This window comes from Marmota flaviventris, chromosome 1, assembly GCF_047511675.1.
Source record: "Marmota flaviventris isolate mMarFla1 chromosome 1, mMarFla1.hap1, whole genome shotgun sequence".
NCBI lineage: Eukaryota > Metazoa > Chordata > Mammalia > Rodentia > Sciuridae > Marmota > Marmota flaviventris.
The window spans coordinates 83607094-83622671 of NC_092498.1; the positions used below are offsets into that span (position 1 = coordinate 83607094).

The 15578-nt window shown below is 40.4% G+C and overlaps 1 protein-coding gene across 1 annotated transcript; it reads left to right on the top strand.

Moving 5' to 3' along the window:
* Positions 1-5853: 5853 nt before the first annotated feature.
* On the top strand, positions 5854-11994 carry Npy (neuropeptide Y). Its single transcript, XM_027932774.2, has 3 exons — positions 5854-6041; positions 10039-10119; positions 11970-11994. Exons 1-3 carry the CDS (start codon positions 5854-5856, stop codon positions 11992-11994), a joined length of 294 nt encoding a protein of 97 aa, XP_027788575.1.
* The last annotated feature ends 3584 nt before the right edge of the window (positions 11995-15578 follow it).

The following is a 15578-nucleotide window of genomic DNA, read 5'->3' on the forward strand; positions in this document are numbered from 1 at the left end:
AGTGACTTTTCAAAAGGAAACTAGAAGGATGTGTAGGTGGTGGCCAGGTAAAGAATTTTGACAGAGATTCCCTTGGAAGACATAGCACAATGAAGGTCAAAGAGGGAAAGATGATTGACGGATTCAAAATGCAGAAAGAAGACCAATGGACAGAAATATAGGGGCTAAAGGAGAAAATTGTGTTAAGTAAGCCTCTGAAATAGGTAGAGACCCAAAATACATAGCCTTCTAGTTCAATTTAAGAATTTTGAAAACCTTTTGGACTTTAAATGATATATAATTAGAAATGTATGTTAATGGAAGCTCCATTTTAGATCATCTAAATATGAGACTCTTGACAGAGATTTTCTGAGTTGGATAGATAGATGGCCCTGGATCTCAAGACTTCAGGCTGGAGGTGGAGACTTCAGGCTCACAGCTAGGGAGTAAATGAGCTTGATTTGTCAGTGTGGAATGGAAAGGTCAAGGTCAGGGCTTGAGGTATAGAAGGATGGGTGAGCAAAAGAGACTGTGGTGAGCTCAGAGAGAAAAGAGAGGAATCAAAGAACAGAGAAGGTCATGGCCAAGAGAAGTCAAATAACTGGTGAAGTCCAGATGGCTTGCCAGCAGGTTTACTGAAAGCAAGTTAAGTAGCTTCATTCAGCCAGATCCTTTATTGTAGTGGTCCCATGACCATGGCTGAGGTGAAGAGGAAGAGGTAATGGTAGAAGTCTACTTTTTAAAATCCTTGCTATGAGACTTTCTCTCTTGATCAAGATGAAGAAAGAGAAATTGGATTTATTCTTTCATCTGACAAAAAGAAAAAGAAAAAAAAAAGACCTAGATCAAAATATATAAAATAATCCTCAGATAGCACTGGACATCAGTCAATAAAGAACAATGATCTCTTCAAGACTGAACACAAATGAAAAACAAAAACAAAAACAAAAAACCACCCTACAATGTCCTCAGCTTGTTGAGGAAGGTCCCCAGACTGCTATGGAGAAGGAACTGAATCAGCCCCTGAGAGGAGGTGGAACTGCAAGTGTTGGGAGCAAGACACTGGAGAGTGTCCTTCTAGAAATTAGTTGATTAGTTGATCCTGTACACAAAGAAATCCCTCAAGGTCAGGGGAAAAAACACGTAAGAGGATGAGAATAAAAAACATCCAGTGCTCACGAAGAGCTGGATATAGAGTTTGTCTCAATAGCCAGGAAGGAAAACTCACTTCTGGGGAGGTGCCAGTTATTAGTTAAGGCAAGGAAGGTTTTGCTTCAAAGTGGGAATTAAATTAAACCTAGACAAAAGCTAATCGTGGAACCACCTAATAAATTTGAAGAGTAAGACCCAAAAGAGACAAGTTTTTAGCTGTGTCCCAGAATAAGGTTCAAGAACATTTATGGGAACACAAAAATATCTATCAAACAACAAGGTAATATGCACAATGTGTGACATCCTATCAAAAATTATGAAGCCTACAAAGAAGAAGAAAAATATGAGCTATAAAATGGAGAAAAATCAATCAGTCCTTGTGATGGTTAATATGGATTATCAGCTTGATTGGGTTAAGACACTTTGTGGTGGGCTGATGAGGGTGTTTCCAGAGATTTTTGACATGTGGAATGGTAAACTGAGGGCAGTAGATACATCTTGGATGTGGGTGGTGCAGCCCAATGGGCTGGGGGCCTGGATGGTAGGAGGGAAGAGGGAGGAGGAAGCCAGTGAACTCATAGGTACCATTTTCTCTCTTTCTCTCTGCCTCCTCACTACCACAAGTTGAGCAGTTTTCCTCTACTGGGTTCTTCCCCCAGAATGTGTTGTCTCATCTTGTGCCTAGAGCAATGCAGTCAGCTATCTGGACTGAGACCTCTAGAACCATGAGCTCCAAATAAACTTTCCCCCCTCTAAGCTGTTCTTGTTGGGCATTTGGTCACAGAGATGCAGAAACTGACTAAAACATTCCAACCAGAAATAACACAAATGACAATAATGCAATAGTTATTAATAATGTATTATTAATAATGAATTATTAGATTGAGCATTGAACATAAAGATTGAACGTGTCAACTCATGGAAGATATAAAAAAAGATGCAATCTGAAATTCTAAAGATAAAAGTTGCATGGCAAACATGCAAAATCACTAGATAAGATTGGCAGTAATCAGGCACTGCAGAAGAAGATTAGTGAATTTGAAGACATAGCAATAGAAACTATCCAAATAAAACTCACAGAGGAAAAAAAAAAGAAAGCAAAACAAAAACAGATTACCAGTGAACTGTGGGACAATATACACCCACCTTATGATTCATTCTGTTCTTGAGTATTTTCCTAAGAGAAATGACAGTTTATGTCCATACAGTGACTTATAAATGAATGTCATTGCAACATTGCTCATAGTAGCCCAAACTGGAAACAACCCAAAGACCATGAGTGGTTGAATTGATTAAAAAACTTTAGGTATGTCATATAATGGAAAATTTCTCAGCAATAAAAAGGATGAACTATTGATATATGCTTGAGCATGAGTGGATCTAAAAACAATGATGCTGAGTGAAAGAAGGCAAAGGGTGCATACTGTGGGGGAATTACTTTTATAAGCAATTCTAGAAAATGCAAGTTAATCTAAAATGACAAGAAACAGATCTACAGAGAAAGGGAGCAGGGAGAGACAGGAGGGAGGAAATTTCAAAAAGTACAATAGGAAGTTTTTTTGGGGGGTGATATATATGTTAATTATTTTGAATCTCATGGTGGCTTCATGGATATGTATATATACTATACACACACATACATATATATCCAACTAAATATTTTAAACATTTTAGCTTGGTATATCTTAGTATCTCAACAAAGTTGTTAAAAATAATCACATAAATAAATAAATGATTTTTAAACAAAGAAGAGAAATGACTTAGCAGCTAGAAGGAGATGAAGAGTTGAGTGACACTTGGTTTTGTTTGGGGGGACTTAGTTTTGGTTTGTTTCTTCAACAAACTCAAGCAAATTTTAAAACTGAAGGAGGTTATAAAAAATTACAGGAAAAATAAGAGGTAATGGATGGAACAAAGTCCTGAGAGAGACAGCATATTCAGAGCCCAAGGCCAGGCAACACAGCTTGGATGAGAGAAAAAAAGGGAAAAAGATGTCATGGTGCATATAGGGCACATACATGGGTCCCTGGTTTTATTCTCCAAATGCTCAACTCTGAGAATAAATTTTTATTCTTGGGTATCAGTGACATTATTTTAAAGTAAGCTAATCAAATTGTCACAGGTCTTCTCATTCAAGAATGGTGCATCTTCTTACAAGTAAGTTTTGCCAGATTCAATGACTCCTGCTAAGTCTGGGTTTAAAGTGATAGGAATCTGTGATACAAGGTAAAAATAAGATTATTTTAATGAACATGGACTGCGCTTTTCGCCTTATCAAAAAAAGGGAGGGTGGTCAGTCTAAGTAGATATTTTGCTTTTCTATCAAATTCTCTCAAGAACAATTCTAAAATCCCTGATATTTATGTCCCTGGCATGTCTTTATGTAATAAGGAAAGAGCAGTTGCCTAACTGAAAAGGATATTGGTCTTCAAAATTATCATTTGATTTGGGCACACAAACACTCTCTCACAGAAATAATCTCTCTCTCTCTCTCTCTCTCTCTCTCTCTCTCACACACACACACACACACACACACACACACACGGAGTGGGGGGAGTAAGAATTGCTTGCTTCACAGTAATTGATACTTAATTCAATACTGTCAGAACAGCACAAAAACAAAGTATCAATTTAACAGAAGCACTTGTCATTTTAGCATTAAGATAGCATGTTAATCTTTCCTGAAAGATTCAGACTTCCAGAAGCATTCATTTAGTCCACTGCATAAAATCCTAATCCTGTAAGAATAATTTATGTATCTTGCATATTCATTCAACAGGTTTTAACATTAGGCGCAAATTAATGGTCTTTTTATTTTTATCAATTTCATTTCAAGCAGGATCCATATACACCATCATAAACAGAAAAGTACTTAGGACTTCATAAGGGCCACTAGATAACGGGAAAATTGCTGCTCTTCTTTGTTTATGACCACTTGGAACCAAAAGTCTCTAGACGCTGGAAACACAGCAAGCCGGGAAGTTAGTTGACCATGTTTGGCCTCCGGGAGTTTTGAGACCCCACACTCTTGAGGTCGCTAGGAAGCCTGGCTCACTGAGTTTAGTCAAGTACTCAGAAGGACCGATCTCAAAGAAAAAAAAAAAAAAATGCTGGGCAAAGACCAAACTACAGAAACTGGTTCTCAGCTCCTCACGGGACCTTCGGGGATCACGACCCTGGGCAGCCACCTTCCACCTGCCTTAACTGTGGGAAAAACCTGTGCACCCAGTTGCCTCTCTCCGAAGGCGCGCGGTTGTACCCACACAAGTGCCGCGCGTGTCGCGGAAATGCTCCACGAAGAAGTACAAGATTCGGGTAGCAGTACCCCCTCGTCCGACGGGTTGGTCATTTTAGCGGCTGGCGACAGAGCTTTGGACTGTGCCTACTTCTGCAGAACTAACCCCAAGTGAGGGAAAGCCGGGTCTCGACGCCGCCCGGAGGGCGCAGGCACTTGAGGTTTGACAGTGCCCAGAGAGCGCACTTGGAGTGCGCTGCTTCACGTTCATTGTCCAGTCCCGCAAGGCCTGGCGCGAGAGAGTTGGGGTGTAGGTGGCTTCTGAAGCAGACACTCGTGCGGCTGCAGCTCCAACCCCCTCCCCCAGCCGCTCGGGGGCGGGAAGGGGCGGGCGGGAGTCACCCAAGCGTGACTACCCGAGGCCCCTCCTGCCGCGCCAAGGGAGCTCCATAAAAGCCCAGTTGCGACCCGCTCTCAGCACCCCATCCGCCCGCCCTTACACCTGGAAGAGGAGCTCCCCCACAGCAGAGCACTTGCCGCCCAGCCACGCCCGCTCGCCAGCCACCGTGAGTATCAGGACCGGTTTGGGTAAGGGCGGGAGCTAAGGGGGCGCGGGTGAACTTGCCCCGGGCATCATCTCACCCTCTGCGGAGCCTTGGAGTCCTGGGAGGTCGCACTCGGATCTCTAGATTTTGCGCCCCGGACTTTGCCATTTTCACGCCCAGATGCCCGCCATCCCTTCTTGGCGGCTAAATTTCATTTGTCCTTTCTGGTCCCCTCTGGTTGTCCTTCTGCCCTTCTCCAGGTCCCTCCGATTTGGGCGTACCCTCGGGGTTATGTTTTGATAGATAGGGAGGGAAAAGGTGGGACCCCTATCCCAAGGCATCTGACCATCTCCCCGCAGCCAGATTTCGGTGGGCGGAGAGAGGTTTCCCAGGCAGCGCCCTCGAGTGAGGAATACCCCACCGGCGCCCAGTCACCTCAAGATCCTTGAAATCTGTTCCGAGACAGGCTAGCCTGGCTAGTAATTCTCTTTCCCTCTTCCCAACTCAGTTGTCACCCGGAGGGAATCTCAATCATAGCTGTCCATCCCAGACAAACCAAAGTAACAGAGAAGAAAGTTTTCTCCTCCGAGAAGTATTGAGGGAGAATGGGAAAAAAGTGATCACCCTTTAACTCAGAGGGAAAAACTTCCGATTCTGTTTTCAAACTGTTTTCCTGACCAAGCCTCCACTTTGCGCCTCTAGCTGCGCTACTCAGTCCTTAGGACTTATATGAAAGTTGCTCTGAGTTTTCCCGCGGAGCAGAGGGGCGGGGCCCGGACAGAACATCTTAGCCATCGAAGATCAGCTTCCTTCTGTATGTAGAACTGGGACTTGAGAGGATTGGGGGCGTCGAGGGTGACAGCAGCGAAAAGGGCTCAGGAGTGCGTCCTCTGAATCCCCAAGTTCCCCAACTCCAATCCATTGAAACTTTTATGTCCGCAGATGCTAGGTAGCAAGCGACTGGGGCTGTCCGGACTGACCCTCGCCCTGTCCCTGCTCGTGTGCTTGGGTGCGCTGGCCGAGGCTTACCCCTCCAAGCCGGACAACCCGGGAGAGGACGCTCCAGCGGAGGACATGGCCAGATACTACTCGGCGCTGCGACACTACATCAACCTCATCACTAGGCAGAGGTGGGTGGGATCCGTGAGAATGACTCAGGAAGCACCAAGCCCTCACACTGCAAATCCTGGGGATCTTAGGCGAAAGGGACCGTTTCTTTTTCTTTGCTACATCCAAGGAATGACCATATCAGGCACATATTCAGCTCTAGGTAAAATGTTCAGGGCACAAACTGCAGAAACAGGGTTCAGTCCCTGTGTAACTACTCACTCAGGTTCCCCAAGCTGGTGTTTGGCATCTCCTCCCACTTACCCAGGGTCTTTTTTGTTTTTAAGCCCCTTGGAGCCTGTCTAGCCTTCTCCATGGGAAAAGTGCCCAGTGAAAGGAGCAGGAGTGCCTCTAAGAAAATGGGTAGGAAGGAGAGTGAACCAGGTGTCTAGGGAAACTACCACCACCAAAGAAAACCAAGGAGGAAACAGCCTGGTCACCAAGAGGAGGCTACACTTTCCAACATACCTAGGGCAAACCCAGTGACAGCATTTAGGAAGAGACAAAGAGAGCTGTGTGTTTCTTACCTACAGCATTTTTGGCAGTCTCACCTCTATGCTTGAAATCGTGATCCCATTATTAACAATTTAGCATGAAAACAGTTAATTTAAAAATGAAGATTTGGCCCATTTTATAGCAGGTGAGTTCTGAAAAGAAAGTCTTACTTTCTTTATTAAGAAAAAAACTTATATTGATCTAGTAACTCTACGATAAATCCAGAGAATACTTGGAATCTGAAAAATTATAAACTTTTTTTTCTTGGATGCCCAGAAAATTAAAATGAAATGTCACACTTTCGCTCTTAACATTGACTATTAAGTGAAAAATCAAATCCAATCTATTTTACACACAATGCGGTGTTTAAATTTTGTTTTCAAAACTGGTGCATCTCAGTTCTAAATCATTTAACATGTCATTTTAAGGAGCTATAAAGGATGAGCCCTTTAGAAGCATTAATGTTATTTAACATGTTTCAATTATGTGTTTTAAAGTATTGTTTTGTTCTGTTTATTTTTTTTAATCATGTTTTTACTTTTACAGGTCAGGGAATAGTTGGAAAAAATCAAAGCAGGGTGTGTGGGGGTAGGGGGAGAATTTATACTTAAAAAATAGTTTCCTTCCTTTTTTGTGTCATCAAAACGGCATGTGGCATTGTGAAAAGACTTATGAAAAAGTTCAAATTTACAGAGGATCAATTAAATAATATTGGCTCATGATCCCTTAAAATAAAAAAAACAATGTTTTGAATCCTAATGGACTTCTCAGAAAGTTAATTGCTGCAAATTCCTGCTTTTTGTACAGCCCAGGAAAAAAAGAATTTAGACAAACAATAAAGATATTAACTGTTATTTTTTCTAGGAAAACAATGTCATTAAGTCATAGCAACAAATATAGCAGAACTCATTTTTGCTAAGATGATTGCTACAAAGCTTTGCCATTATATAAAATTTTAGCTTTTTAAAATATTTTCCTAGGTGTCTTATCCAGTCCTTTCCTCAAAGCTTTGAAGTTAATATGTTTTCCATTTTACAGTTCATGAAATTAAGAACATTTCATGAAGGTTTCTTTTACGGATTATGGAACTGAAGCCCTCTATTGAGTTTCTTTGAATGCTGTCTTCACCATTAACAGTATCATCTCCAACATCTTTGATGAGGAAAAAATGGGAGAGGAACTTGAGTTCCATAGGAAGAGATTCAGGTTAGCTGAGAATAAGCTGGTGCCACAGTTTCCAGCCTCAACTTCCTGTAAATTCCTTCTTGGAAGCCATCAGAGGCTCCTTGTGCACCTGCATCTCCTCCATTGTGCACCTATTGACTTCCCGCCATTGATGCCCACTCACATGCACAAGTATTTTTTTTTAATTATAGTGTCATTTGTGATTATGTTTGAAGTCAGCATATATGGTCATATGAAACTGTTCTCTTCTTTTTTCTACTCGGTTCGTGTTTTTGATGTATAGCCCTGTTGCTCTGTGTAACCTAGTTCACTGCCTCTGAAAGTTGCTTTGTTTACTCCAGAGTGTGGGTCTATCACATTTTGCTTATGTGGTTCCCTAGATCAGCAGCTCTCAGGTGGTGATATTCTCTCCAGGACATTTGGCAATATGTGGTGACATTTTTAATTGCTCAGCTAGGGTGGGTGCTACTACCATTTTGTATGTAGAAGAAAGGGATACTGCTATACATCCTAGAATGTCCAAGACAGCCCCCTACAAAACCTCAAATGTCAGCAGTGCCAAGGTTGAAAAACTCAGCCCTGTATTACTGTTTCTCATCCTGGTTGCACATTAAAATCACCAGGGAGCTTTAGCAATATATATAAGTTGGCCTCCACCCGAGACCAATTAAATGAGACCCTCTGGGAGGTGGGACCTAGGCTTTATAGTGTTTTTTTTTTTTTCTTTTTTCTAACTCTCTTTTCTTTAAGCTCTCCAGGTGATTCTAATGTGCAGCCACATTTGAGAATTTTGCCCTGGAGACTCAATCTTTGCAAGTTAAGGCATTGTAGAGAAGAAGGATAATCCAGAATTAATTAGAGAAGGAAGAGTAGTGAATATTGCTGTCCTGGAACCTAGTTTATAACTGTGCAAATCCCACTATTAGAGATTTAGATTCTTTTCTTTTAAATTAGAGAAAATGGTTGCTAGTTCTTTCACTCACTGGGGCATGATGAAAGTAAGTGAATTAAGGTTGCCCAAGAGTTTTAAAATTAGTGAAAATCAACTGATGGACAGAATAACTAAATATAAGCAGCAGCCTGCAGCCTGATATCACAACTCAAGGAAGTCTTAACAATGCTGGGAGAGAGAGTAGGAGGTCGAGGACAGTGAGGGCTTTGTTTTTGTTGTTGTTGTTTGTTTGTTTTTCTTCCTTTGAGCCTCTGCAAAGGAGCCCACATCTTTCCAAAAGAAAAAAAAATTGGGTTTAGTTATGTTTGGTAAGCAGTTAAAGCATATTCTCTGTCAGCTTTGTTTAGCTGTTGTACCTATTAGTTAATTAATCTATGCCAGGTTAAACTTCCATTTGTAAACAAAATGGCTCCTGGTGTCCAGAACCTTTTCTAAGAAAGGAGAAAATACTCTGCAAAAAATTTAATTTGTATAGATTTGTCAAACCCATTGGCAGTGTCCTGAAGCAGGATACTTGCATTACTCTCACAGGTAAATGTAAATTTGCATTCAGATATTGTCCCAACATATCTAGCTACAGGAGGTAGGATAAAAAGAGCACTTTCATGGATCAATAGGATTCCTTTAAACTTATAGGGCAAATTAAAAATCACAGCATCAAGGAAGGTTTTTAGCTTTTGGTGCCTTGAAAAAATATGGAAAACATAAGACGCAGGATCTGTTGGTAGCCGTAATGATGGATGCATTTCAACGGCAGTAACTTGCACATGTATATCACTTTGTCACTCTAAAAGCATTGTGACTCACTTTCGCGTTGAATTTTCACAAAGACTCTGATTTAAACACGGGTTACAATTTTTTTATGAATAAGAAAACAGATTCAAAAACACAGGTGGGGTTTGAACATCATACTGCTATTTTTTTTTCTGGAACTATCATTTGGTCTCCTTGTTAAGATTTAACTGCTGTGTATCATCAGAACTATAGCCAATCAACTAATTATGGAAACGTTTGGAATCAAGCTTCAGTGCTTTTACATTTCCTGTCACCTAGTTATAAAAGAATATCTCTATATATACATGTACTACTGGTGGTAGTTTTAAAAGACAAGAATTTGATTAGAGCTTTGGGTTGCATTTAAATACTCTACTAAGTTATTTATTATGAATTTAAGCAAATTTTAAATATATGTGAAACTTAAATCATATTTTTGATTTTTGATAGTAGATGTTTCATACACCTAGATTACTTATTAGCACATGAACAAGTGAAAATACCTTGTAGGTTCAATATCCCAAATAGGAGACAATCTTCTTTTTTACTAAAGACTTCTATGGCTATTCTAAGCTTGCTTTAAAAAGACTTTCCTTTTGTTTTTCTTTTTCCAGATATGGAAAACGGTCTAGCCCTGAGACACTGATTTCAGACCTCTTAATGAGAGAAAGCACAGAAAATGTCCCCAGAACTAGGTATGACTCTTGTGTGATGACATTGTTACAGAACTCAGGTGCCCAGGTAAAGATGGGCGGCAGGGGTTAGAGGAGGGGAGGGATTTGGCAGAAATTGGAATGGAGAATCAGACAGGGAGGACATTTCTTTTCATGCACTCAAGATAAATCTCTAAATTTCTGTGTAGTGACATTTCCTAGCCCATACTATTTGGTGCTCCTTTGAAAACTCTAAACATAGATAACTTTTGGCTCAGAAATTATTACTCTGAGTAGATTTTATAGTATTGTTATCATTGGGGTTGCATAGAGTAAGCCCCCTAACTCTAAATTTAAATGACCAGTTGTCCATTTTTGCCTAAATAATCTCTAGTTTTCATACACTTGGTGGAGTGCCTGCGTTTCCTAGGAAATGTTCCCCGTGTGTTTGTCTACAGCCTTCCCGCATAAAGTTGTAGATGAATCAGTAGCTCCTGGTGACTTTGGGCACATTTTAGTTCAACATAATAATATATTACATTCAATGAATGACTGTTGAATGACATTATTCTTAGCAGTTTATTTGTAGGCTTGGAACTTTCTTGAGTGTAGATCTGTCTTGGGAAGAGACGTCCCTAAAATCTAAATGTTAGCCCTTGGGCTGAGATCCTATGGCACTTCCTGGACGAGGAAGGAGTGCTGCTATAAAGAAGCCTAATCTGCTTCCATTTTCATATTCCATTGGCTACTTTACCCACCCCCACCCCCCACCCCGCTCTGTCCACAGTAGGAGGCAGAGGTCCACTCTTGTCCTGGGTAGGTTAGCTGCCTCAGACCCCAGCTCTACAACCAACGTCAAGAACCAATTTCCCCAGAAGAGGTCACTAGCACACTTGCTCAGTGAGTGTGACCCAGGTGTCACTCTTCATTGAGATTCTCTCGAGAGAATCCCGGGTAACCCTTGGGCCACCCACCTCCCCTCCTGCTCTCCCTCAGTTCCCTTGTGAAATGGCCAGCCATTGTGAAGGGCACAAATATAGAGTTGGCAGTTTCCGTTTCTCTCAGGGAAACAATGATTCAAACTGGAACAAAACTCCAGTGCTCTTGTCCCCAGAAGTACCAGCTCCGACTTAAACAGCAAATCCAAGAGAAACAGATGGAAAATCACAAGGCTGTTTTAATACTACGCAATAAGTGCCTTTTCATGTTTTGTTGACGTGCAGATGATATTTGCCACAGTAAGAAGTTTCGGGTAGGCTGTGTCTTCTTTCAGTTAGGAAAAGTAACCATCCACACCTACTTAGAACTCTGTTGCTGGTTTTGTCTTGTGGCCCCACGTAACACAGTTAGTGCATGCAAAAGTTAATTGAACCCTGATTGACAGACTCATGGCAATTAGAAAGAAACAAAAGCTGATAGCCTTGAAGTTGCCTGCGAGTGCTGTTTTCTTGAAAAGGGCTTTTTATAGTCTAATAAATAGCATCCTACTACACAACAAGGCTTGCGGTGGGGGGGGGAACAACGGAAGCATATTCAGTTGAGTAACACTAACTTTCTTGTTACAGTTTCATGTGATTCCTGTAGTTTTGATCTTCAGAAATATTGCTGAGTTCCTCAGCTCCTTTGATATGTACAGAGCCTTTTAAATACTCCCTCGGAGATTTGCCTGTGACTTCCTTAGCATGAGTGAAAGCCTCTCAGCTGGGTCTTTGCACATCATGCAGCTGTCTCACTCCTACTATTCCACATGGCCTCTGATTTAGAGTGCCAACGGGAGGTTTCTCGAGAGTTTCTGATCATCTTTCAGTTCAGAGCTGCGTGTCTCACTCTTGAAAGTATCCCAGGCAGTCAAGCAGCTTCTCTTAACATGCTTTGCTTCTTATGTGTTACAGGCTTGAAGACCCTTCTATGTGGTGATGGGAAACAACACTTGCTCTCCAAGCTTTTCCTATTTTCAACCATATTTCATTCTGTAAGACCAGATTCCACCTGTCCTACCTGAGCATGCAGCCATTGTGCTGGATTCTGCCATGTTTTCCTTTGTCATCATTGTATATATGTGCATTTAAATAAAGCACCATGCAGTCAGAAGTGTGTTCTCCTCAGTGATGATCTGTTATTGCAATAGAGAGAATTACTTGAAATTATTCATTAAATAATAACCACCCTCAAGTAAAAGATTCAATGGCCATGAAAGATACAAAGATATTGTTATTTATGGTGACCCAGACTCTGTGTATGCGTGTGTGTTTGTGTGTGTGTGTGTGTGTGTGTGTGTGTGTATAGGTGGGTGTAACATATAGAAGTATTTAGCGATGTTTGTCAAGGGAATGTTAATTTGGAGAAAATATTCAAAACTCCCTCCACCATTCACATGGGATTCTTGCTAATCTTGTTAACCTATGCCATCACGAGATTGCTATCTCATAAAACTTTCTCTAAAATGTCCTCTATGTCTCCAATACTGCAGTTACTAACCACATGTAGCGTTTGAACCCTTCATGTAGCTAATGCAAATAAGGAGTTGAGTATTACATTTTTTTAAAATTTGAATTAATTTGAGTAGCCACGTCTCTAGTGGTTGCCATATCAAACTGCTGAGGTCTATACATCTATGTAGGTCACCACTCTTAGAATTTGAGTCAAAAACACACTGAGTAGGAAAATTACCTTTTCACACAACATTGGGGCATGTTAATTAACTTAGCTGAAGGTTATTTAACTTCCTCTCTTTCTTCAAGTACTCATTTACACGGGCAGAGTTTAAAATTAATGTTATTAAATTCTTACATGTAACTTTTAAAATATAGAAAATAAGTCTCATCTCATACTGGTATCTTTGTACTACACCATAAAAATGTACACAAATATTTTTTTGTAACATGTTAAAGTTGCTTGCAAAACCCCAAGAATAACAATATGCAGTCGTGTGCTTAATGAAGGGACACATTTTGAAAAATGGAGGTGACTTTGTCATTGTGTGAATATCACAGAATGTACCTATAAAAACTAAAATGGATATGACATCACTAGGCTACACAGTATGATCTTATGGGACCACTGTCGTATGTGTGGTCCTTCATTGACCAAAACACTATGACGTTGTCAATGACTACACATCATGCATGACTTAAGGAGTTTTACAGCATATACAATATTTTCTGTATATAAAAATTTTACTGTTTTTTAACCAGAGAAGACATTGATGTTACAAAATATAAAGCCCTTAATAAAACTAAGATAAAATTGTTCTGTGATTACCCAAAACATTCCCCTCACCTCTATTTCTTTGAACTAAATAGTGATACGTAAGGTGTTTTTTTTTTAAATCTTCAAAGGTTGAATCCTTTACAGTGTATTATCACACAACATCAACATTCTGTATTAACCTACTATGTTTGGAGAATTTCTTTACTAAAATTAGTATTATGCAAAGAAAGTTGATTTGAAGATCCATCTGGCAGCACAGACATGCTGAGTATTCATCATCATGTATAGAATTCTTGTTTGCATGGAGTAGAGAAAATAAAAGTAATATACACCAACCACCGAAAGAATCCAGGAATTTTATTTTAAGCAAAAATTTAACCTCTTACCTCACCAAGCCTAAATGCCTGGGAAGCTTAGCATTAAACAGCCCACATTTCACTCATACCCAGTCTTTGTCCTCACTGCCTCTTCACCTCATCTTAGTAGAAAGACAACTGAACCTTTGTGACTGTGAGCTCTGTAGTCCTGACCCCAGTAGCTGTTGATCTCTCTGACCTTCAAATTCACTGAACTTCTGGGTTCTCATGAAATGAAGATAATAATTCCTACACTGGGATCAAAATTCAAGTTCAGTTACAAGTAAGTAATAGAAGGGAGGTGATTAAATATAAAATTTTTGATGGGTTGGATTATTAATCCCTAATAATCAATTAATTAGTTTTAGGATATACAATGATGGCAAACAAAAAAAATTTGCAAAACTGTTTTCCAAGAGATTTTTGTGATAGTATTTCTCAAACATTTTTAACCTGTTGAACATGCTTGGAATAGGCTTAAAGATGCTGGATCACCTACCTGTCACTGCAAAAGTAAATAAATAACTAAAACAATAATAATAATCTTCACTAGAGCTACATTAAGAATGATTCAACCTTCATTTTGAAATGCTTATGAACAACATAATTATTATTAAGTAAATCTACAAGCGTTATTAAGTTCTCCTCTGAGCTATGTTCTATGAGGTATGAATTGTGCTTTAGTTCTTTGCAGATGTCACTGTCTTTATTTTGATCCTTATAGCACCTGTGATACAAGCAGATGGTTATCTCCTCAGTTTTTACAGATGAGGAAACTGAGAAGTAAGGAAAATAAATGACTCATCCCACCTCATTCCAGCTAGTGAGACTAGACAATGCCTCTATTCGCAACTTCTTACTCTCCTGACGGTGTTTTCCAAGATAGGTAAGTGGAGACCAGGTTCCATGTGATCCAGTTAAACACATAATGCCAACACATTTAAATTAGAGAATAACAAAGGACTAAACTAATTGTGCAAGAGACAAAATGATCAGAACTAGCTGAAAAAAAGCTTAATAGAAATTGTGAATGTGAATGTTAACGAAATTATGGGTGAGGAGGACAGGTGGGCTCAACACAGGTGGGTCTGGCACAACTTATGGAGGGAATCTTCAGGGATCCAACTGGCAGGACCAGATGCAGGGGGTGGCCAGAGGTTGGATGGATAAACTAGGTTCAAGAATGGACAAACTCATCCATTCGTTTGCTAAACATTTTTTGAGCACCTAACATACTGGACATTGGACTGAGCTGAGGATACAAGGATTGACTTTGTTTTTTATAGAATTTACTACCTAACCAAGGGAGACAGATGACAGTGCATTGTTGGAAGTGCAAAGATGGAAGTATTAGAGGTCTGCAAGTTAGTAGGTCCTAGAATCTTCTCACTGAGTGTGCTGCTTTCCACAGTCTCCTGACAAGGGGATGCTACCTATGAGAATCAATTGCCAAGTGGGAAAGCATCCAACCAAGCCAAACACAGGGTTGCCCTGTAGACTGAGCCAGGGTGCCTGACTGAGGTCTGTTCCTCTGGGGTACCCCTCCTTTACACTATATTCAGCCTCCTGGTGGATAATGACAGGAATGAGAAAGTCTCTGGAGCAGATTCTCAAATCCATTTACCCAATAACCACATAGACAAGAAGGCCAGCCTGCCACTTCTAACAGCTGATGAAATAAGAATATGGACACGTGTGATGGCTTATGACCCTTTGACAGTGTCCTTGCCTGTTAGTGCAATGTGGTCTAATGATTCAGTCAAAAGAGCAACTCCCTTCCCATGAGAAGGGGACAGGAAAAGAGAATAGAGCAAGTGGCCAGAAGCCTGGATGGGCCAAAGCTAAAACTAGGATATTTTGTAGGTTCTGCAAATTCAACTAATACATCCTATTTCATAGCAGAGAAAACTCCTTCCTCCCCAACAGGAAATGTCT